The following is a 25,979-nucleotide window of genomic DNA, read 5'->3' as shown; positions in this document are numbered from 1 at the left end:
CTTGGGGGGGGGGGGAGTTGGGGAAGTGAGTGGAGCCCCGCCCCCACTGCCAACACTGCTGCTGCTGCCTGTTCGATTCAAAGGAGATTCAGCCCAATTTGGTGGCCGAATCTCCAAGTCCAAATCAAAATTAGGACAGTGATTCTAATCAACTAATTGAATCACTATCCCTCTGAAACGGCTGACTCTAAAGCTGAATCAAACACTTGTCTAGAAACCAGGGCAGCAGAGCACCAGGGCCCATGTATGTGAGGAGTCAATAGAGACATGTGCTTGAAGTGTACCAGACTGGAAAAGAATGAAATAGCACAAAGTCTAACCAGACCAAGGGAAGTTTAAATGTTTGAGACCCAAACACATCAGCCCATTTGAGGACCAGTGGATAGTATTTTACCAGGGCTGCCAAGTATTAAATTTCATGAATATTCCACATGCTGTGGAATACTACCCTTTCCTTTGACTCCCTATGTAGTCTCTCAAAGGAAAAAGGCATCATAAACACTGGATGTTAGGAAAGAGTTAAGATTTCCCCAGAAAAGCATGACGACATACAGAAACAGGAGTCCCTGTTCACAGCTTAGCATACACTGAAAAGAAGATTTTTTTAAAAACCCATTTCAGTTCCAATAAGGCAATAAGGAAAAGAAATATTTGGCAGTTTCTTTCAAGCCACTTTCTTGTTTTCTTTATAAAAGTTACAGCAGAAACTGTTTATAATGATCCTATTACCTCATACCTGCATTTCACAAGCCCTGGGTACCAAAATTAGAATGTAATTCACTTAATACCTGCTACTAATAACCCCAAATGCAAAGATTACAATTACAATAAAAAGAGTATGACTTAATCATAAATGAATTAAGAACTGGTTCTGCAAATGCTTCCTTCAATACATTTTTCACCTATGTAGCTCTTAAGATACAATTCAATAGAAAACAAAGAAAAAAATATAGCACTTCGCTATTCAATTTTGGATTATGACAGCTGTTTCCTAGACTCAGTGCATACACCCTGTAATATTTTCAAAATTCCAAAACTGAACATTAACCACTTCACACAGTGCAACACTAACCTAAGTGCAAGGCTGTGCTACAAATAGTTTTTTTTTTTATTACAAAATAAATCTTTTTCTTCTTAACAAAAGGTGTATGTTTTTGAATGACTGTTTCAAATTATACACATTTCAGCATGTTCCAGAACTAAAGGAACATGGTTATTTTTTCTAATTTACTTTTTACAAATATGCTCTTTTACCAGTTCAATGAACAACCACATTTAGGCAGCTGAACAAGTGGCATTCTGATTTTAGCATCCTGATTTAGATAAAACAGTTCTCCTGTTTGCTGTCCTGGGCTTTTTTTTATGGTTAAATACACATTAACTTGTCAGACTGACCTTCACTTCCCTCCCCCCATAATACATTAAAATTCTTTAAAAAGACAAGTTTAGAGATATCGCCTTTGGTAAACCTCCAAAAGTCTGCTGCCTTGTCTGGCACGCATTGTGTACATGCATCTGTCAAGAAAATTTGATGACAAATCACCTGCTTCCTGACATATAGGCTTGCACAGACTTTAAATTCCCATGAAATGTCTTTGTCTACCAGAAAGAAAAATATTCTTTTATGTAATGATCATTCCTAAGCTCCACCTCCTCTCGACTTGCTTTAGATTTATTTTTTTTTACTGTTTTCATATGGATCAGTACTAATCTACTGCAAGATGCGACTTCCTGATCATCTCTAGGACAAAAGTAAAAAAAGATGTGAATGAATGAAGGAAATGAAAACAAAGGCTTCAGCAGTGCAAATGTTTTCAAGTGGTGATAAAACAGATCCTTTTCAAGACTGGCTTGTCTCAGTCTGCTTAAAATTAAAATTGAACTCAAACGGATAAATTACTCTTTTGAGAATAACCTTAATACAATATGTTCAGCATAATACTGTAAATCTAAACATACCTGAACTGGAATCAAACTTTGTGTCTGACCTGCAAAAAAAAGCCAGAAAGAGATAATGTTATAAAAACTGCTATTATATCATGGAAATTTGACAACAGGATGAAAAAAACCTCCTAGTATTTCACAAGGAAGCATATGGTGGTACATTAATATTTAATGTGTACAAATACATTTTTAATTCCAAATGGGGGGGGGGTTAAACTTAATACTCGTATATCTTTTTAACAATGTACAGATACGAGGAAGTAAAATTTAAGAGCAAACCACAAAAGGGAAAGAGAAAATGGGGTTTAAATATAAAAACAGGATCGAGTTATATAACTATAAATTACAACACATAATTGATGCTCTGAAATACATATTGCGTTCATCCATTTTAGCTTTGTAAAAGTCATTAATAGGATTCTATATATTCATGAATGTTTTCAATCTATTTTTGAAGCATTAATGTCACATGGATTGTATCCAATAATCAGTATTTAGTTGGACAACATCCTATGAGGTTTGTGTCTTTAATTTACTTGCTCTGAAAATGGAAATAAATGGTTTCATTTTCTTTAAAACAGAGGAAAATGGAGCCAAATTCAAGTTTAGCTTGTGTTGTCTTAGCAGAAACATTGGCATGTTTAATATGCATGATTATTTTCTGTTGTATACTACGGATTTTTCACTCAAGAAAAAGCTGTATTATCTTTTCAGTAACCTGCATATTGAATAAGAGGGAGAAAAAATTAGACTTTGTGGGAAAATCATGTTTCAGATATAGGTTAATACTAGTTTCAAATGCAAAAGCCTTTGAAGTTCACAATTCAGCTGTGGGAAAGCTTAAGTTGGGTAATTATTCTCAAGATGCTGCTGATGTGCTGTCAAGCAGAATTAACCCTATGACTAGGCCTATCTACTTAAGCTACTCTAAGACAGCATTGTCTATATCCAGCTCTCAAACCAATTAGTGGGCATGCTCCGTTCAGATTTATATTGCACGTTAACAATCAGTTGTACATATGTTAACAGCTGCCACAGCAAGACATGAAAACTGACCAGCAGGAGTCCTGTTCAAGGATGTTGCATTGGCAAAAAGGCTTTCTGAGGAAAAGCATTTAAATTAAGTGGGAAATGGAAGTTTCAGTGATCCTAATCAGTATGTGTAAGGTATATTTTTGGACATTGCACTTTTACCAAAAATAATTAAACAGGGACCACATGTAGATTTTTGGTGTTATTTTATACATATGCACATATAAAATGTATGTGTGTGCGTATCCACATATACACGTACATGTCTGTGTGTAGTGTATACATACACACATGCATGCAGTCAGGCACTAAGGATTTATATACAAGTCATATATAAAGAGGGGAAAAAACCCATTAAAGCAAGAACCTACAGTATAACAATAGCAACCATCCACATTAGGGAAAATTGGTCAACATTACAGACTCAAAGAAATAAAAGGAAGAGAAACATATGAGAATGAACTGAATAATCAACAAATATCTACCTTCTTTCCTTCCATATTTATCAACTACTATTCTGCATGGTTTCAATGAAAACCTCATATTGGTCAAAGGAAGGAGTTAAAAAAATGCCACCATATTTTCCAGTCCTTAGAGCAAAAACATATTCTAGTTCATATTCATACCAGAAATATTAAATAAAGCAAATGTGTAATTGATATACATTCAAAATTACCACTATCTGAAAAACTGCATAGTCACTACTATTTTATTTATACCATAGTATAAAGGCCCAATCTTGCAAACACTTAAGCATATGGGTAACCATAAGGAATCCCACTGATTTGAGACTAGAGGAAAAAGTACAGAGTTGTTCCAAATAAAGACTCATCTTGTGTCTTCCTTAAAATATTCTCACCAAGCTGCAGGAAATCTAAGGCAGCAGTTCTTTCATTCTAATCACTGCTATAGCTCAAATACCTGACCTTCCTGAAAACCAGATCAGCTGGCATAAATGAATCAAGAGTAAGGCTTTTTTGTGGTGGGCAGGTACTAGAACTCTTATATAACCATTAAGGACAGGCCATCTCTATTTATTAGTGCGTATGTAATATGAGTAGTAGAGCAGCATAATTGAGGGTGCCATTGTTGCCCACAGTAAATTTACCTCGTTGACACAACCACAACTTCTAAACAGAGGGAACCTTGAACCTTAAGAAGAGATCAATGTAACAGAACTTCAGCTTCTCTTTTTCAATGAAGCCAAGAACCCACCAGCTCAGAGGAACATTTTCACAAAGGAAATCCTCTAGTTCTCACTCTGTTCAGCTGAAACAATTCCTGTAAAAAGACGTAATCCAACCAGAAGGATAAAAAGCCATAGACTCTATATGTCTGCAGTTAGAGCAGGCAACTACATTATGGGGCCACTTATACATGTGACGGGGTTTCAGTCCCTAAATTGAAATGGTGAGTTTTTAATTGCAACAATTAAAAACCCACCGTTTCAATTTAGAGGCTTTTGTCACTGTTATGGTGAGGGGCCTGATGCCTTCCCCTTCCTTTCCCCTGGCCCCGGAGCCTGCCTGCCTCTCCCATAGCTGTGGGGTGAGCTGTCGCCAGGCCATGCAGTCCCCGAGCTGGGGGGGGGGAGGGATGGTTGTTTCCTCCGTAGCGGCGGCATCCCCTGGGGCTGCCTGGGCAGGGTGCTACCCCAGTTCACAGGCAGCACCCACTGGATCCAACTCTTCCCCAAGCCCCCGCACAGACTCAGGGAACAGACGGATGTGGCAGGTGCTGTGTGTGAGCTGGGGCAGCAGTGTGCAGCTAGCACCCCACCTGGAAGGCCGCAGGGGAGTGCCGCCACCTTGAAGAGAAGAACCAGGCACCCCCACGCCCGCAGCTCAGGGGTTGCACAGCCAAGCAGCAGCTCGCACAGGCAGACTCTGCTGAGGGGGAAAAAAGAAAAAAAAGCAGTGAGGGGCCTGATTCTTTCTTCCCCCTCCCCCCCGTGGAGCCTGCCTGCCTCTACCATGGCCAAGGGATGAGTTGCTGGTTGGCCCTGAGCTCTAGAGAGCCCTGGACCTTGTCTCCATGATGGTGGGTTTCCCCTCGGTAGCAGCCCACCCAGGTGGCCTGGGGGATGCTGGCACCGTGGAAGGAAGGACCAGGGGTCCCTGCAGCTCCAGGGCTGCTTGGCACACCAGCAGGTCCCCCCCCAGCTGCAGGAGACGTGTGCAGGCTCCATGAATAAAAAATAAAAACATAATTAAGAAAGGGGACAGGCCCTTCACCATTTCTGCCTCCAGCCTACCTCTCCGGCAGCCGGGGGTGGGGCAGAAGCTGTCAAAGGCTGCAATGTTATAAATAGCTATGATGCAAATTAAATTACATGTGGATGTGGTTTAGTTTGCAACACAGCAAACTCATTTAAATCGTAACCCACCCACACCACAGTATGACACAATTAAACAGCAAAAACAGCCAGTTTTTGTTACGTGTATAAGCACCCCAAAGAAGTTGGGTTCAAAATCCTGCCCCAACCAATACTACATAAAGTAGAACAGTTCCAACATGAAAGACAGAGATCCACTCCAAAATAACCTGTAAGCCTGGGCTCTAGGCTCACATTCCTGGTCTGAATGAGTCAGATGATGGATTTCAATCTGGTTCTCTCATATCCCTGATCATCAGGGCACTTTACTAATCTGGGCATTTCCCCATCAGGTTTTTTTTTTTGTTTGAACAGAAACAGGAACTTCCAAAGGTCTTACTATCCCAATGCAGAATAGGATATTTTTTGAAATCTCATATTTTGCAAATAGGGGAACCAGTTTTCTCCTCTCAGATAAAACCTTGCTATCACAGAGTCAACTACTTTTCACTCTCACTAATACCATTTTGTAGAATAAATGGATGTCTCTGTACCAGTGGCTCTCAATCTTTTTAGACTCAAGGCACCTCTTGGAAAATATCAACTCTTACACCTTGTACTTATTTCAGAAGTGTAGAAGAAAAGTAGAGCTATTCTTCTGTTGCAAAGAACTTAAAAAGATCACAACAGGTTAGAATGTTTCCTATATGAAAACTCTCGGTTTACCTGGGAATCATGTGTAGGTGTTTGCATACCTAATACTGCTAATAATGCAGAGCAGCCTGGAGAACGCTTAAAAGGATCTCACAGCAGCCAGGGGGCTCACAAAAGCCCAAGGTACCACATCACCCACAGAGTCACTGCTCTAAACCTTAGCTGAACCATTAATAGTTAAACTATTCTCTTTTGCTTCAGGTTCTGCTTTTCTTTTTGTTGAATTCCAGTTTCTTTTCATTGAATTCCATTCTTCATGGCCACTCCAGTAGCATTTTGACATGTTATGTCACATGCTGACAGACTATGTTGGCTTTCTGATTGGGCTGAAGATTTTCATTGATCTTAGCATATGAAACATAACCCACTAACTTGCTGTAGCAACAAGCAAGCCAGAGACCAAGCTGACAAAAAGTAGTGGGGGTAGGAGGGCACAAGGGGTCACTAGACAATGTAATGAGTATCAAAGCTCTAAATAGTCATAAATTACTGGACAGCAAATCAGGAAACTGATATGGGATAATAAATTAATAGAACTGTCTGCCATCAAGACAATAGCTATGAAGTAAATGCAACACATCTCAGTAAATGTTGAGCTGTAGCTACAAAAATCATTTAAGAACAGACTATTATGGCACTGTAGGGAGAACTAGGGAGATAAACCTATGGGTGTTGCACAAAGTTTAAGGAGCAGTATTACAGAACTGTATTGAAGAATTCAGAAAGAGACAAAAGGAGGCAAGGATATTGAAGTCTCTTTGAAACAACTAAGCAGCAACTAAACATAAAAGAGCATTTGTCAAGGATTTTATGGGCTTAATCAGAGGGGGAGAAGTTTAGTGGTCCAAGGAGGTACGTTTAAAAATCAGAGGTAAAGCAAAAGCAAAGCTTTCAATGATTTGAGTGAAACCGGGATTTCACCTTTAAATATTTAAGTTTCTGTCTTTACAATATAGTAGAATAACAACAAAGAAAGTAGTTTTATGTGGTCATTAAAAGCATGTGACAAAGGAAATAGTATAAAACAAATTCCTGGAAATAAACTTAAAAGACAATGTGCTCTATTAAAAACAAAAATGTTCTCTTTGACTTTATTACATTTACATTTCCAAATTATATTAATAGGCAGAGAATACATTTCTATAGGTTATCTGTTAGTTGCTCCAACCTGAGTCTCCCACCAAACAGGATCTACTACATGAAAACAAATACTGACTTTGTGAACTATTAAAAAACACAATGAAATTGTGGATTGGCATGAGGAAGGTGGGAGAGGTACATTGGAAAATGTTACCGGGGTAACTGTTTATCTGAATGTCCACACAAATTGTGCTGTGACACCTATAAATATCCACAGAGAGTAAAGAGAGTGCCTGTCCTTTTAAGATCAAACACTCAAAGTTCAAGGCAGTTAGTTTATCTGCCTTGGAAAGACGAAAGCCTGAGTCACTCTTGAGAGGATTTGAACCTGCAGTTCCTTGAAATCCTACATGATGGAAACATGTTCAGGCCATGAAGCTGCTGTGGACTTACCCAATATACTTTTTGAACACAACCAAAATTAAAAAATTAGAACTGTGTCACACATTGAAGATGGACCAACAGTAACATCAAAGCAACTGTGCAGATCTGGCAAGTGCCATGTCAGTTAGCCAGATTTTGGTGGGAATCCCCCACAGTTGTTTGAAGTCAACCAATCTTCTGCAGCAGCTCAATATTTAGCCACAGTCTCCTCATTTTTCTTCCTCCATCCTTCCCCATCAAGTTCTCTCAGATCTAGCTTCTCATTGAGTAAGGCATTTTTCATCCAGAATGCAGCATGTTACACCTTCAGCCAATTTATGGCGTGATTTAATATGGAACATCTTTGTGGATGGTTTGTATTGTGATTAAAATTGAACATGTAACATGTAGCCTGGACCTGGGGTTGTGGTCTACCCAATCCAGATGATCATCTGATTATCAGCCTGGAGAAGGCCTCATGGCTTGGAACCTGTCACTGCCCTATCCCTGATCCTAATGATCAGCTGATGGTGAGGACTGGGCACAGGGCAGCCAGAACACAGTCACCCCCATGCCTAATCCCAAGAATCAGGCTGAGGGCAGCCCCAGCTGTCAAACAGGAACCCAGAGCTGCCCCATGCCTGATCCCTACAGGCAGCTAATCCAAGTTCAAGATCTAAGGCTGCTGCCATCCTGATTCTTGGGATTGGGCAAGGGTGGCTGCCCCATGCCTAATCCTCCTGATGATTGGGATAAGATAAAGGGGAGCTTTAGGTTCCAGGGCAAACTTGGTTTGACACTGTGACACTAGAGAGACACCCATCTAAAACAGAGGTACCAGACATACAGCATGCAAAGTCATTCTATCCAGCCCATTGGACTACTGTAAGTCACTGGAAGTTGGTGGCTGTGGCCAGGGGTCATGACCTGCTGCAGAATCTATGGCTGTTGGGCCCTGATGGACATGGCAAGTGATGAAAAGTGGGGTAATCAGGGCTGATACTACCCCAAGTCACCCTCCAACCACTTTGCCTATTGCCACTGCTATGGCCCTACCTCCCCAACAGCTGGCCCCTGCCTCATGCCCTGGAACCAGAGCTGGAGCTGCTGCTGTTGCATGAGTCATGCTGCAGCAGCAGCTCCAACTCTGGCACAGGGCATGCTAAACATAACAGATCAACCAGAACTGACTGAATAGTAATTCTTCTAGCCACAGTAACTGGTACTGATACATTATCAAACCAAGAGAGCATGGGTTTCAAAATATGGGAAACTGGAAATAAACTTGAATTTTCTAAACATTCAAGACCAAAGTTTGACCTTGTGAAACACCAGTGGAAGCCAATGTAAACTATGCACACATATCAAATCTAAATGTAGTTCTTCTCTGCCCTAAATACAAGTATTTGTTACATCTTGCCCTCTAGCATTTTAAATAGGGAACTGGATTTCATCAGTGATTAGTGATAGGTGAGTACTAACAATTTCAAAAGTTTGTTTGGATGAGTCCTTAAACATTCAAAAACTCTTATTTTACCACCCTGTTCTTAACCTTGTCCCCTATCTTTTTTTTTTAAATACTGCCCAATCTTCTGCTTACCTATTCTAAATATAGCCTCATCCTCTTCCTTTTGGAAGTCCCACCCTTTCTAACTTCCTCTGTTGTCCAACTCAATGTCCTTCTTTCCAGAAAACTCAGTTGGTGAGGTTCCATCAATCGAAAGTACAGAAAGGAGTCTCAGGTTTACTGTTCCACTAGCTTGTGACTGAAGTTGTAATCCTACATGCACTGAAGATAGCTCTGGATAGCAGCAGCTTGGAAAGAATTAACTTCCTTATGATTCTAGGTGATCTCCTGGTACTTATGAAATCTGTATGCAGCAGCCAACTCAGCACAGTTTGCAAGATTGCATGACAAACCAAGATCAGGTTCAATGCATGGATGTGACTTATCAATGACCAGAGAAAAACAGGTTCTACCACCCCTAAACTGAATGGCAACTTACTGAAGTTTCACACTTGCATGTGTTTCACAAGTGGCATGGTCAGCCTGGATTTGTGGCATGCAGCAGACTGGAGAAGAAGCAGAAAGAATATCAAATCAGGCAGAGGGCACAGGGCAGAAAGCAGAGCAGCAGCTTGGTCAGGGAGCACAGGACAAGGTGCAGAAAGATGAGCAGCAGATTGGGTAAGGGAAAGGAAGTGGAGTGAAACTCAGGGAGGGTATGGGGGAAGTTTGTTGCACACTTGCCAAAAAGGTTGGCCCCACTGAACTACAGTATTTAGTATCATGCTGTTTGTCACAGGCCTGTCATATGTAGGATTTTAAAAATTATCCACGCACTAACTACAAGTTCAGAATCATCTAACTTTAGCTATGGAAGCTCCTATAAGACCCACCCCTAAACAAAACTGTCAACAGAGTCTCTCTCATTAGCTCTGTACATCTAGTGAAGGCAAAATTTACATGCAAAACAACATGGTTAAGACAGGGTAGGCTAAAACTTCAGGCCTCAGTAATCTGGCTAGCCTACTCAACAATCAGTAGATTGTGTAGTTCTTTCACTAAAGAGCTATTGAGGAACTACAGGCTAAACTGCTGTTCCAGCTTGCACAACCATAACTTTCACGCATAAACCCCAGGAATGGCACTTTTTTTTTTAAACAGCTGCTCCATCAACCACTGTATTATGGGGAAAAGGGCACAGGCTTTACTGCAAAGGGTTCATCTGCTGTGCTACATTTCAGTTTAAATTTTCCTGCAAAAATATTCACACACGGTACATTTCTTATAGGCCTTCTATGCAATGCTATTATTCCAAGCTACCAGAAAATACAGAGCCTTCTTCATTCCTTTAGGAACTAAATGCTGTCATTGATGGAATTCGCATTTACCACCACACAGAATATTTGGTTAACTCTGCTTCTCCATATACACTAAACCCATTATCTAGCAATAAAGGCTTTTGGAGCTGGAAAAGAGATATCAGATTTGGTTTCAACATAATTTTTTGGTCTAGACTGTCCCTACTCCCACTGCATTTACTTAGAAGCAATTTCAGGGAGTGTACAGTTCCTGCTGGTAAAAGCAGACTGATTAAACCTGCAGGCTTCTCTACAACTGAACTTTGTCAAACTGTTCAAAACACTAAGGGGTTCCTTCCTGTTAAGGAAACCTCCTCTGAAATTCTACAAAGATTTGGCATTTCTTCTCCAATTCTCTATACCTCCAACAAAGTTACACGCTAGGAAATCAGGATACCATATGATATTGCAAATGGTGACTACCTAATTAACTTGTAAGGTCCAGATGGCAACCAGAGCAGTGCTAGCTAGTGTGATTGCTGAATTACAACTATTTTCTTTTTCCAGCAATCTGCTGTGGCATCAGCCTCTCCACCATTCTCTTTCCTTGCTGCTTGGGACAATATGCTTGTACTGTCCTTGTTTATTGTGCTGCTTCACTGTCCTGGAGAGCAAGACTGCCAAAATAAGACAGTCTGAAAAATGTTCCTCTGCCTGAAACAGAGTATTTGTACCCAAAAGCTTGCAAAGAAATTTTTTTCCAACTATTTTAATTGGTCTGATAAAAGATATTGGATGTACCCAAAGAACCTTGTCCACAGAGACCCAGGGAAGGGAAAGCACTGAGGTGCATCTTTCTGAGCTGCCTTTGGATGAGGGGAAGGGACTTCCAGCTGGAGCTATCCTCAGGACAGCTGCTGAATCTCCTTTGTGCTTTCTGGATCAGCCAGTGGTGTAACAAACAGAGTTGATGCCTGGAGCAAACAGTGACACAGAGCAGGGGAAGCGTACAACTTGGGGGAAGGCAAGCTGGGGTGCGCGCAGGGGGAAGGCAAATCCTGAGAGCAGCATGTTGTTCCAAGAGAGGGCAAGGGCTGGGGGGAAGAGGGTGGAGGTGTGCAGTTCCAAGAGCAGTGTGGTTCTAAGAGGGTAGGGATGGGGTAGGGGCAGTCCAAAGAGCAGAAGGACATGGTTCTGAGAACAGAAGGGGCACGTGGTCCTGTGAGCTGGAGTAGGCAGGAGGGGGTAACACCCATGCCAGGACCTCCTAACCAGTCCCTGGCTGCACTGCTGCTGCTCCCGCCACCACCACATGCTCAGCCCATCCTGGTTGCTGCTCCTAAAGCAGCAGCAGCAGCTGCCATGGACTGTTTTGGAATGCCCAGAATGGGTCTGCTACCAGCACACAGATTGCAGGTGTGAGGAGTAATTCCTGCACCCCTTCTACCTTGGCACCTGGCATGGGCTCCCCCCTCTTGTTCACCCCCTAGTTATGCTCCTGGAATCAGCAGCACAACCATGGAACTAAAATAGTTCAACCAGCCTATGGATTCAAGAAGGGACTGAAGATGAAAGAAGTATAATTATTTTGTTGAAGATGGATCTTTGCTTCTGGCAACATAAATTCGGAGTGCTCCTTTCCTACAGGGGCAAAGGACCTTCCTTTCAATGGTCATCAGTGGCTGACTGAACCTGTGCATTTTCTAATAGTTCTTTGGAAGAATACTATTCAAGCAACAAATGGCTTGTTAAAGAGTTTGGTAGAAATATTTAACAATTTGTGATCAGTTATTGATAACCAGGCAAGAGTTAGGGGCTGATTTCACCTTCATAAATCACATACTTTAAAGAAGATCTACAGCTGATGAAGCAAAAAGAAACCATGACCTCATATTGACAATCCTGCCACCTATTATCCTGCCAACTATTAACCTTATCTACTCTTTTTGGGAAAAGCTCTGAGGGAGTTGGGGGCATATACTCTGGCAGTTTCCAGAAATCTCAGTTTCCCTTGAGTCAGCTGGATTTGCAATGGAGACAGTTTTGGTAATACTGGCTGCTGATTGTCTACTGATAAGAGACAAGGTTAACTTATCCAAGTTGATTTTATATGATATACCAGGTACCCTTAATCCTGTTCTCCAGGGACCTCAGTGATCACTTAGAGCAGATGAGGCTGTTCAAAGTAGTTCTTTTCAGTCTTATCCAAGGGTTCATGAGCAACATGTTTGGAAAATTGCTGATATGTTCAAGGGCTGTCTCATGTAGCACACCACAGGAGCTGATACTAGCATCCTCCCCTCTTCAAAACGCATATGATAGAATTAAAGAAGTTAGTGAGGAAATAAGGCTAAGTATCATTAATATGCAGCCTATATTTCAAATCTCCAAACCCAACTGGAGAAGAAGAACAAATGATTTAGTGTCTTTCCAAGAGCACTAGAGATAAACTTGCATAGGGTGAATCTAAATAAGACCATAGCAACATTGTGAGCTGAAAGGAGTAACTAGGAATACTGGCAGGATGACAGCTGTGTCTCAAGATTATATCATTTGTTATTTAGGTTCACAACCCTGGAATTTTCTTAGTCTTACTTTTGTAATCTTGACAAAAAGTAGATGCCAAAAAGCCATTTTTTCCTTTGCTTCCTTCTCTTTGATGTAGATCTTGTATCACTCGCACTTTTGTCATCTCAAGGCTACATCATCATAATGTGCCCTACCTGGGCTGCGTAGTTGGACAACTTGTAATTGTCATTTACATACTGAGTGGCATATAACAGAACAGGACACAAGGGGGTTTTTTTTGTTCGTTTGTTTTTATGAGGATTTCGGGTGGATTCAAGGTGAAACCCTAAATGTTCTGGAACTGTTATTTGACATAACCCCTTTTTCTCTTTGTGCCGCATTATGGCACTTGATGTCAGTGGAAGCACTCAAAAAGGGAGTAGCTGCTAGGGTCTCTCATGGGAATCCTCCCTAGCTGTGGAATCCATTCCTCTACCTGGGTTAGCCAAGCCTGGAGTTATTAACTCTCCAAGCATAGAGTAAGACATGCCTTTCCCTGCAGACAGTTAGGAAGATCAGGTGATTTAAGGGGGGGATTCTAGAAATGAGGGGCTAGACCTGCAGAAGCACATGGGCAACTTCCAAATAATCTCCCACTTTAAATGCTTAAGCTCCAACTTGGGATTCTCAAAACCCCACTTATCTGCCACGTGAAGTCTGTAAGGATTTGCCAGGAAAGTTCCATATGTAAAGATCTGTTCCTAGTATGTCCAGACCTACCTTATTCTTAACCTGGCTAAACAGTTAGGGGCTTAGTTCATTCCTCAGCCCAATCAAGAGCCATAAACTGGATACTACCCTGCCCCTCCCCAATCTAGCTGGCATACTCTGAACAAACATGCCTGAACAAGGAAGAGCCCAGCACAGTCCCCGGCCCTAGCCCACAGCAGCAGCCTGCCCTTGCCCCATACAGAGATCTGAGAGGCACATGCCCTCCTGCCCCCCCTAGATTCCCCAGGGGTGCGCATAATGACAGGATCTACCCCCCTTTTCTGCACCTCTTGGATGAGCAGTGCAGCTTCATCCTGTCTCCCGCCCTGCCCCAGCTCAGCAGCACCTGCCTCTGCCCCAGCCCTACTCCCTCCCTAACTGCAGGGGACTCGATCTGCCCCTGCCATGCCCCTTCCCCTGCAATAGGCTTCCCAGCTGGATGCTGCTCTCCAAGCTGCTGGGCTGCATAGCAGCAATCAGATCGGTATCGGCCGATATGGCTCATGAATAATCAGCCATTGGTACTGGCCCCAAAAAAATCTTTATCGGTGCACCTCTAAAAAAGCCCAAGTCAGAATCAATTCAATCTAGGCAGATTCCTTTAAACTGTGTAGATTGAACTGACTACCAACTGAAATTACATTCACAGTTTTCAGTTGGGAAAGGCAGGGGGAGGCCTACACTGACTTAGGCCAGTAGGCAGGAGGTGGTACAGCACATCTCCCAGCCTGCTGTCCATTACCAGCCAAGTGGGGCCATCCCCGACTGGCTCCCCAGTACATGCTCCCAACCCCCTGTTGCCCCTCCCATGGGGGGTTTGTAGCCCACCTTGGGGAAGCCTTCTCCTCCAGGGCTTCCCCCAACCTGGATTCCCCAGCACAGGTAACCCTGTGGAGCTGAGGCACCCTCCTCGTCCCCCCACCCTCCCCCTTCCCAGCTGCTGTGAACCTGAGGCAAACAGCTGCAGAGGAGCAGAGGAATTTCCTTCCACTCCCTGAAGCTGCCCTGGGCTATCCCTGAGACTCACAAGGGGTAAGGCAAGCAGTTGTGGGGTTCAGGAGGGGAAGAATTCCCCTCAGCTTCCCTGGGCTGGGGTGGGGGGGAAGTCCCCAAAGCAGGGGCTTCCCGGTGCCCCCATGCTTGGCTGCATGGGCAGGCACCCAGCCCAGAGAACTTCTCTGTCCCTCCTGTGGCAGTGGCTGAAGCAACCAGCTTAAGACACCCGTCAGATGATGACAGCTCTTAGGTTGCACATGCTTTTATGACTACAGAAAAATATTAGAGCAATTCTTCTGTTGCAAGGAACTCCTAAAGACCACAACCAGACAGAATATTTTTAACTCCATGAATTCATATTTGAAATCTCTGGGTTTATTTTGGGAATCATGTTTGTACACCTGACAATGCTACCATTATACAATCTCCTTAAAAGCATCTCTAGGCACCCCAGAGTGCTATGGCACCCTGGTTAAAAATCACTGGTACAGGGAGCCTAAGTGCCTAACTAAGGACTATGGATTCCCCTTAGTGACAAACCCCAAAGTTAGAAAAAGACACTGCATTGTCTAAGGGCCAGGCAATTGATTTCAATGAGAAGTTAGACACCTAAATTGGAATTATGTGCCTAAATATCTTTGTGGATCTAGGCCTAAGTCTTTTGCTGCTATACCTTCATGTGTTTACAAATTAATTTTGATTACATCTTACATTACAGATGTGGCTAGATGGGGTTCTATGTTTTGTCAAAGATTGTTCTGAGTTGAAATGTTATATTTAGTGTTTCTAATGGCTTACTTTTAAACATTTAGTTAGATTTACAGATCTCTCTCCATGTGCCATGGAAGTTAAATAATATGAACAAACATACACTGATACTTCTTGCATTGTACTGCAGTAGACAGAAAAGGTTGTACCTGTTGAGGACAATTCCTTCCAAAAACAATAAAAAGTAATAGCGGATGAATGGGTAACTTACGGTTCAAGTTTTCTTATTATCCCTCAAAATCAGAAGCTGAGACAAAAACAATACCTTGTTTTAATGAAAATCTTTCTCTGGTATTTTCCTATTCATCTCTTCTGTACAGACCATCTGTTCTTATAATCTGTGTATGTATATACATATTATTGTTGTTTAATAAACCGTTAATAATTTCTCCTCTATGGAATGTACTTTTGGGCATGAGATAGTTGCGTTTAATTAGAAAAAACACAAGTATTCTCATGCTACAGTTGCTGAGAAAGTGATATTTTTACCAAGTAAAGAACAGTTTTAGAGAAAAGAAACTTAAAAAAAAAAACTTTTTTCCCTTAAAGTAGACTGAATTAGTAGTTCATACCTTCAGTGATTTAGCAATATAGATCATTGCAATTTTCTGTAAGTTGACATTAAGTGATACACCCCCTGCCCCAAAGACCCTATGATCTAACTAGACAACACTGCAAATAGTACACTATACATGCATAGAACAAAGAATGTTAGAGGAAATAGAGTACAAAAAACACAAACTGATCTTGGGAACTCTTATCTCATGCATTCTTTTCTTTAGGCAGACAGTCTAATTTGATAAAGTGTCTAGAGTGACGTTTCCTGATGGGACAACTGGATTTCATGAAATAAAAGTTTGAGACTCTTTTGACTATAGAAAAAGTTAAAGCACATTCCCCAGTTTTTTAAACAGCTGGTATGAGCAGGTTAGATGAAGAGATGTTGGATTCTAATTGTTTCTTTTATCATTCTTACTGATAAAGACAGAGGTCTGTCTTAAACATGTACCAAGCCCCGCCCCCCCCCTCCCCCCAGACCCTCAAGTCTTTCATCTGGAGGGTTAAAATTCATGTGTTCCCTGACCTTGCATGTCACAGAGTAATGAAACAGCGTAAATCAGACATGTTAAAAGCTGAAGTTTGTTAATATTAGTGCTGAAGCTCCAGTCTCCTTCCTGCCTAACCTGACAGGTCCATAGGTCAAATATATATATTTATGGATTACTACAATGCAAAGGGGGGAAAAAGATCAACAGACACCCAACAAGAACCAAATGGAAACATGAGTTTAAATAGAACATGTTGGGGAAAGGAAGCCTACTTGCCTGAGTTTTAATTTATGGTTCTTTTTGCACTTCTATTAGTAGACTCCTAAGAATAAATTGGTGATTTAGCCTCCAAATGGGGAAAATTTAACAGATTTTGCATTTTTCCTGTTGCCTTCTCCTTGCTATATACTTTTTCTTTGTATTCCCACAACTTTTTTTGTTTGTTTTTTACTGAAAAGATTCACAGAGTTTCCATTCCCAGGCATTATTCTTAATTTGTTTGACATAAAAGAACATAACTTCCAGCTGAAGAACTCATTATTTCTTGATACTTTGCCTTTTAAACTGAGGATTTCACTGGATCAGACACTGCTATTGCTTTAAGACATTTGCGTTTGTATTCTGCATTACTAGGATATCTATACAGCTTTTCATACGTGCCTATTACTGGCAGTGAAATGCCTTTCAAGTATAAAATGAGGTACTGGTAATAGGTAAGAATAACTTCAGTTTTACCTGTTTATTTTTAATGTCACTTTCTATGCTAGAATGGTTAAAATGTACCCCATGCCCTTACTGCACAGTACAGAAGACATCCTCAACTGGAGTAAATCAGCATAGCTCCACTGAAGTCAATGATATCTCAATAATTTATACAGGCTAAACATAAGAAGAGCGACTACTTAACATGCCAGAAACACCCCAGGTGCTTTTGGCAAAGTTGATATGAAATAAACACATCAGAGATTTCTGCAGTGGGACAGGAGATTCCTGTTTCTTGCCCAACCATACCTTTTCCCTCTTTATTGAAGTACCACCCAGGGGATTTCACTAAGCAAGGTGAAGCAAGGCATTAAAACACAAAAATGAACCCTTCCTATTAAAGTAACAGTCCTGGAGGTACAGGACTGGCAATGCAAACACTTCTTCAGATGGACAGTTGGATGCCATTATAGAAAGTGGGACAGCCTTTCCCTCACTTCCGTAAAACTAACGGGGACTCAAACAGGGACACCTTGTCAGACTAACCCTGAAACGCAAAGGAGGACTGTTATTCAGCTATGCCACGGCCAGGACAATGCAGCATGTTCAATGGACAGAATGAATTATCTGAAATACTGGACATTACTATAAAAGAGAATAAAGGTATAGGCCAGAACCCCACAGACTGAATAGCCTGTTGCATGAAAGTGTCACTAATTCACAGGTGCATACAGAAACACAGGTCAACTTACTGTCTTGCTTAAACTGAAAAGATAAAAGATGGTACCAAAAATGCACATGCTCCTCAGCTGCAAGAGAGCTTAATTACATCAAAGATTCTGGAAACAATGGGGATAGGTAATAAATACTATGCATTCCTTGATATAAACAACTAAACTATAAATCTTGGAAAAGGAATTTGTTGATAGTCTCCTCTAACTCCCACGAACATCACAGAAGGAAACCCGGCCAGCAGAAAGAATTTCAGCCATGGACTTTCACCAATGGAAGCCCGCTGGGTGCTGTTCCCTGCACAGGCTTGGGGAACAGTTGGGTCCAGTGGGTGCCACCTGCGAGCTGGGGCAGCACCCATGGACCTAGTACCCTGCCCAGGTAGCCCTGGGGGGCACTGCCACCACAAAGGGAAGAACTGCCCCCCTCCCCCCCACCTCCAGTCAGGGGTTGTGCAGCCCAGTGGCAGCTTGTGCGGGCAGGCTCTGCTGGAAAAAAAAAGGGGGGGGGAAACTGTGAGGGGCTGGATTCTTCCCCCCCCCCCGGAGCCTGCCCACTTCTCTTGCAGCCAGGGAGCAAGCTGCCAACAGGCCCTGAGCTGCAGGGGGCCCCAGTCCTTCCCTCTGAGGTGCTAGTAGGCGGCTGCTTCCCCAGCTCACAGGCAGGACCCGGCCCGATCCAACTGTTCCCCCAGGCCAAGCTGGGGCATCACCTGCCCGTTAGCAGCCCACCTGGGTGGCCCCACCACCATGGAAAGAAGGACCAGCCCCAGCCCCACCACACACACACAGCTCAGCTCACCAGCAGCGGAAGACATGAGCAGTCTCCACTAAAAAAAAAAAAAAGGATATCATAACAGTGATGGAAGCCCCTAAATTGAAACAGTGGGTTTTTAATCATCACAATTAAAAACTCACTATTTCAGTTTAGGACTAACCCCCCATCACGTGTACAAGCACCCATGGAGTTTTACATGTCGTAACAGAGGGGAGGGCAAGAGGAGAACCTTGCAAGTGGTGCACTGGAGAAATTGGATATGATGCCTCAAGAACACAAGTGTCTCAGGTTAGAGTCTATAGAGTGATCTCTGTATGAACTAGTGTCTCAGGGACCAGTTGTCTGTCTTACAAAGATACTAATCGCAATGTGATTTTTGTAAGTAGTCTCAGCAGAGAAATTAAAGAGCGAGTAAAAACAAGCTATCTTTTCATCCTTCCAGAAGACCCCCCCAGAACAAATTTAACACATCTAGTTAAATAATTGCAGCAAAATCTTCACTGCCCCATAATACTGATTTTGTCTTTCACAAAACATACAAACACCACATTGAAAGTTAATCAAAGCCCAAAAGTTACAAGTAGAGGCATGTCTCAGTTCAATTACCATCTGAAAGTCAGAGATAAAATGATAATTAGGATTTTAACAACAAATTTAACTCCTAGAAAATGGTACTCAGGTTTTGAAGCCTGGAAAACTGATCTGGAGCAAGTGCTAGTCTGCGCTGCAATGAGTACTGTACAGATTGGTGCTGGTGGAACTCGTGGGGCAAGTCTAAACACTGGTTTTGACATGGCACTTATGAACCCTTCCAAATAGTTTTGCTTAGACCTGATCCTATGACTTGGTCAGGCACCTTCTTTCTACCGTATTTCCTGCTTCAAGCGCACGGGCACAAAGATGCACATATATTCCTTTACACTTGTGCACAAACTATTAAACAGGCTGAAGGAATTCCCAGAACACTTATCTTGCTATTGATATTCTTTCCCCAACCTAACCAGAGAAAGGAAGAACAAATGAGAATATCTGGTTTATGCCCAAAACTGGATCTTTAGTACTGTAATAAAGAATTCTAATGTTATCTCCACATATGAATTATGGCTGTATATCCTAAAACCTATTTTAGTCATATTATTTATCTTCTCAGACTTCATTTTACTGTATTATACTATTATAAAGTAATGTTAAAAAGTGGCAATAATACTAAAAGATAATGTTTATATTACTTACTGATTAAAAAAACAACCATAAATTCTGGAACATGAATGAAAACACTGGAACTTTGCATAAATTCTAATTGAGATAGCAATCTTGAAGCTATAATACTCACTTGAATAATGGAGTTCCACAGACAACACACTTGTATATCCCGTGAGCTTTATGATGTGTATATTCTCCTTCAAAGGCACTGGGAAAACAGTGAGATTATATTTTAAAAAATGAATAAAGGAATATTATTCGCAATGTTAAATCTGCTAAGACTTTAGAATGTATTTTCTATGGTGAAAAAACAATTCAGAAGTTAACAACTGTTGTTTAATATGGAGCACGTAAAGCAGTCAGAGGAAAAAAAAAAAGGTCTATAAATTTGCCTTACCTTCCTATCATGCATGAAGCAGCAAAGATCAGAGTACAACAAACAATTCCCACTTACTATTTTTAGGAAGTTTTCAAATATTTTTAATTTCTTTTAAATAAAGACTGTTAGAAATTCCGTTTATTCTTAAGCATTTCACTGGTTTTATTCTTCAACAAACCTTTTTTATAGAGAGCTCAAATGCTAAGCAACAAATAAGGCAAAACGTGCTTCTTTAGTGGCTTGACGATACTATCCATTCATTAGTGTAGGATGGGCTGCCAGCATGTTAGAGTACCAGAAGCATTTTAGCCAAAAATGAAACAATTGGTCCATGATTTCAAGCTGTGTGACCCTTATATTTTTAGTTGAAAAGGAATATTACAGCTTTCAGGGAATATTTTTCTAAGTTAACAATCTTAAGGGCTAGGAGGTCATTCATCTAATACAAATCAGCTGTGCTAGTCCAACAAAAACTCTGTGTGCTCGGCAGCTTGTTTTTATTATCCTTTCACCCTTTTTATGAGGTCCAATTTTTTTTATATATATAAACAGGATTTTTAAGAATGACCTAATCTCCGATTGTTTGTGTGCATTAAATCATTCTCCTAATCTTGTACACAACTCTAAGTGATCTGGGTGAAGGAAGGCTTCATGAGTGGAGGCTTCCCTCCCAGTGCCAGCTCATTTGTCGGGGGTTTTGTGCCAGTGATTCCCATTTAGTCAATTCAGTATACAGTACACTTTGATGGGAAGAGTGTTGCCTATTAACTAGGACCCCATGTGCACTAAAGAACTCTTTCAGGTCATTCATGAATCAAAACAAGCAGTTATATCATTAATATATTTGGATCACAGGTAAGCCAAGGCCTCATGCCAAGCTCAAATGGTATAAATTAGACAACAAAAATGGTTAGACCATGGCAAGTTACCTTCCTGCTGGAATCAGCTGAGAGAGACTTTATTCACTAAAAGCAGTCTTGGAAGTGAGCACTTTTTTTTCCCCTCCTCCAGGATTTAAGGCCAACTTCCAAGGACTAAAGCCATGTGAGGGCAGTTATTGAAAATTTTTGACATTCCAACCACAAATGAGCCAATAAATACCTTCTCCACATGTGCTTCAAAAAGAAATTGGAGTGGGGTGGAAAGGAACTAAATTATGCTACCTTCTTTTTGCAGCCAAAATGTCTATACTTACAATGACCACCTTCAAAATTTCAGCCTCTTGGCACAGGGCCATTTCCCTCGTGGTTCTGCTTACTGTGATGTCTTCCAAAAATTGTACCTAAACCGCTATTACTTCTACACATTTTGTATTAAACTAAAAACAGACCCTAAACGTAAACCCCATGATTTTATAAGACATGCGGTGTTCATTAGAAAAAAATGAATCACAAAAAACCCTCGGGCTTTACCTCCACATTGCAGATTCCTGTCTTTCCAGTGGTGTTAATTTGTAGGAGTTAGTAAGCAAGTGCAGAAATCCTGAAAACAGTTTGTGGGGAAGATGAGGAAACAGGACCAAAAACAGAAAAGCAAGGAAAGGGAAGATGAATATTTCTTAATGATAGTACTTCCTTCATTCTTGCCTTACCTTTCAGTCCCTTTCTCCTGAGTGACATGGTACTGCAAGGGTGTCAGACGCTTCCTCAGGTCCTGCTGGGAAAAGACCACCTTACAGTCCTTTTTATCCCTACATGACCCTGCAAAAAGGAGAGGATATGGGAGAAGGAGCCTTTTTAACTTAAATCCTGAATAACTGCTTTGGCTGACAGCCACAAAATAGCTTCTGCATTCACTTGTCAATGACCAGACCGGTCCCTAATGCACTCAGAATGGCTCAGCTGAACTGCAGCTGATTATTTCTTCAAATCCAAGTTTAACAAGAATGTTGCTCAAGAGCCAGGTGATTCCACTGGAGCAGTGACAATGTGCTACAGCCAAAGCCTTCTGTGTACCATGTTACACTTTTGCACACAATCATTCATGAGAAGGTAATAATTTTCTACCACTAAAAAAAAAGAAAAAGAAAAGAAATCTGCAAAAAAAAAAAAAAAAAATAGTCCAAACAACTTTACAAGACATCTATATTGTAGACATAAGGTAATGGGCATATGATGTTTAACCAAAATTCAGCATCCAATTATTTTGCAGTCATTTTAAATATTGTCAATTATTTTACTTTACCGTAGTGGTTGATTTGATCACCATCACCACATATAATTTTACTTCATACAAACAAGTATAATTTGTCACTAAAGAATCCTCCTCATAGCCTGTCTAGTTAGATCAATCAGAATACAAGCTTTAATTGTGAAGTCACTTCACCATTTTAAGAAATGTACAGGACTCAGAAGTCAAGTCATCCTAAAAACAAGGGACAGGATTTTTCTATGATGTCTAACTCCTTTCTGAACCTTTGGAAATCTTTAACTAAGACTTTTATTAGTTCTACACATACAAGGAAATTGAAGTGGTACCTATGCATCATTGTGAAAACACTGTTATAATGCAAAAAATCTGAAATTACACCAGGAAAAAAAAAAGTTACAAAAAAATTTTTTTGAGAAAGGAAACACTTGATTTCTTTTTAGTAACTAATACTGGCTGCTTTGGTGAATGGAAACCAAAAAATCTCACATTAGTACAAGGGTATTTAATAACCATTTGAAAATTTAGCTGACAAAATACTTCAGGTAAAAACACTTCAATTACTGAAGTAGTTATACTACATACAATTAGAAATAATCCTGACTAAAATATTTTTGCTAGTAATATATATACACTCATAAAGAAACCAATTGTGTTCCTAAGTAGAGGGAACAAAACTACCCATCTGTATGTCATTTAGTACAAGAAAAGCAACGGCAGGTTTAAATTACATGGTATTGAATTGCAATTTCCTAACATTGGATGCTTTTCTGCTTTTTTACCTTGAGTCATTACTAAGGAGTGTTCATAAAAAGTACCTTAAAGCACAGATGCTTGCAAATCATTTAAGCAAAGATGTTTCTTTTTTTCCTTCTCCCTCTTTATTCTCACTCTTTTTTATTGGGAGGGGGGAGAGGGAGGTTAAGAAAAAAAATAATACTGTTGGTCACTACTGACTAACCCTGTCAAGTATTTTCAGAGAGAAAAAGTAAAACTGAAAACATCTGATTGAAGTAAATAATGCAAACATGAAAAGCTTTACTAGTGAATGAAAAGTATGGAAAAGAGACTTTATTTCACAGATTATTAGAAATTACTTTTGATCTAAACATTCTTAAAAACAGATTGTTTTCCACTAGGAGCCATCTCATTAACTGTGCTGCAGAGCCCTCATTTTAATGGCAAGTTTTGAAAGAGCACTGCTGTATGCCTTTGTTAGCTCCAATCTTATTTGGGAGGTGGATAAAGATTTCATTCCAGGTTTCTTTGTTTGTCTTTCAAGAACCACTAAAGCAGTATTCACACAAATTTTGCAGGAATGTGCCCTATGCCATAGCTTACAAATTATTTGGTTTTGGTGCACTTAAAGGTCACCTTCCAAATTAACAAAATTTTCCTACATCCTGACTTTTCAACCTTAGATGTAAATATTGTTTCCTAACTGTAAGTGAGGTTTGCTCTTTATAACATTCAGTTGCTTATTTAAAGATGTCAAACTTTGGAGGTTTTGGGGGGTTTTTTTATTCTTGGGGTATGCTGGGTTCTCATACTAAAAAAAGAACTTTCAAAGTGTAGCTAGCAGCAAAGGGAAGTGTATACATTATATAAATAACAATTGTAATGTTGCATTATGCAACTCGATAAGAAAATGTCTGAAAAAAAAAATCAATTCCTCAGCTCATACTGGCACCATGAATCTTATGCACAATCCTCCCTTACTAAAAACTCAGATTATTTTGGCTTTCAAAACTTTTTCTTATTCCTTAATATCAGCTGGAAAATCCTTAGCATGCCTCAGCTTTGAAAAATTACAGAAATTTAAAGAAAAAAAATCTCTCTCAAACACTTCCAGTAATTCTCTGAATAGTTACCCTTTTAGTATTTTAGAATAGCAACATTAGTTGCCGGCTAAAATTCACTACTATATACAAGTATACACAAGGAAATTTCCATTTTACCACGTGTCATTTGATCTATGTCCTTACAATCAGAAGTAGGAAGTATGTTATTAAAGATTTTTCCCCATTGTTTTTATAGTTCACTGCTTGTTTTACAAGACATACAAGTATGCATGTGTACAGTGAAATCTTGCTAATCTGCACTTGGGTAAACTGCAAACCTACACCGAAAGAAGATTTTTTTAGGTTTGTATGTTACCAGAGCAGAGGCCAGCAGACTTTTCAACCTGTGCTGCAAACTGAGGAGGGAATTTCATCATCTTCAAGCCAAGGCACCCATAAGTAGGGCTGACACATTATTTAAATGTTAATGGAAAACCAATAGACCAATAAATTGACTGAACCCATTTCATGTTTCTCAATGGAAGATAAGGAATGGGGAGGAGGGAATGTGGGGCTTATCCACTGATTTCAGACAGCTTGACATTACCTACATCCTACTCACACCTTATACTTAGAGTCTGAAAACCTAACTGCTCTGCAGTTGCTCCTCCCCACTGAAGTAAACCAGGGGTTCTAGTGGTTACAATTCTCTATTAAGATCCCCGTTTAGAAAAGCAGACCTTCACAGGCAAGCACAAACACATGGATAAACTTTAAACATGCGCTTACGTGCTTTTCCTGTACTAGACCTTATATTGTAATATTGCACAAGGTCAGATCAGCAATCTACATGCAAGATATAAAATAAAGATATTGTAGCTCTGCATAATTTATTACTGACTCTCTTATTCAATTTGTGAAAAAATCATGCCTCTTTCTCCTTCATATGGATAGCCCCATAGGTAGGGACAGAAATTACACACAAACTGGTATAAGTGATGAGAAACCAGTTCAAATTTGTAACAACAGCAGTTCAGTGAACATAAACCACTTTCAAAATGGCTGAAACTGGACATAGTATCAGACTTAACTGATCAAGAATAAATTGGTTTATTGAATTTCTATCCCCAATCCCCTCCCAATTCAAGTCAACTCATAGTCCCCCAGCATCCCAGGATGCATTGTACCTCCTCAGCAAACCACTCCTGGTTGGGCAGGCTAGCCTTGGCCCACGTTCTAGCACTCCCTGGCTTCTGGCCTGGGCCTCTGTAGGCCTGCGGTTGCATTTCCAGAATCAAAAGTGAATGTCTGTTCACTTGCTTATTGATTCAGCCTCAGACTTTTTGACTGTCTGTACTTAGACACTGCAATTGCAGATAATAGGGGCTATTGCTTTGTCAGACAAATACCTTGGAGGGAAGGAGAGCAAAAACAGAAAATGCAACAGAAGGAAGATAAAGATGCAAAACAGTTATATATGGTTTCATTTATTGAGTGATCATTTGCAAGTAATGATCCAACTATTACATCATATCAGAGCAAATAAAAGCTACCACTAGCAAAGAATCAGGGTGTGGCCCAAGTACTTTAATGTCCATAAAGAACACAAAATTAACCTATTTATCAACCCAAATCTATGTTCTTGTCTTAGTTCTCCCAACAAAGGATCAATGATGGGCTTGAAGCTGTAGTCAAATACAGTCAATATGACTTTGATGAGCTTCTTAGCCATCTTGGACATCTTTACACATGCTCCAGGATGGTGGGGGGAGGGGAAGGTGCTTTAATTAAGAGTGGCTCTGGGGAGCCGCTCTAATTAAAGTACCCTCAGCATACTCAGCGTTCCTGCACTT

At 40.6% G+C, this 25,979-nt stretch overlaps 1 protein-coding gene across 3 annotated transcripts in view; it reads right to left on the bottom strand.

The window, feature by feature from the left end:
• Window positions 1–25,979, bottom strand: part of MSRB3 (methionine sulfoxide reductase B3) — a 165,318-nt gene that overhangs the window by 67,853 nt on the left and 71,486 nt on the right. For all 3 annotated transcript variants that reach the window (XM_019514672.1, XM_019514673.1, XM_019514674.1), the window contains 3 exons: window positions 21,789–21,897; window positions 19,949–20,026; window positions 1,960–1,988 (listed from right to left, as the gene is read on the bottom strand). In XM_019514672.1, the coding sequence (XP_019370217.1) occupies window positions 1,960–1,988; window positions 19,949–20,026; window positions 21,789–21,897 (216 nt within the window). The remainder of the gene's footprint in view (window positions 1–1,959; window positions 1,989–19,948; window positions 20,027–21,788; window positions 21,898–25,979) is intronic.

The sequence above is a fragment of the Gavialis gangeticus genome, unplaced genomic scaffold (assembly GCF_001723915.1).
Source record: "Gavialis gangeticus isolate Ggan-Ray unplaced genomic scaffold, GavGan_comp1, whole genome shotgun sequence".
In the NCBI taxonomy this organism is placed as follows: domain Eukaryota; kingdom Metazoa; phylum Chordata; order Crocodylia; family Gavialidae; genus Gavialis; species Gavialis gangeticus.
This window is presented reverse-complemented; position numbering and strand designations above follow the sequence as displayed.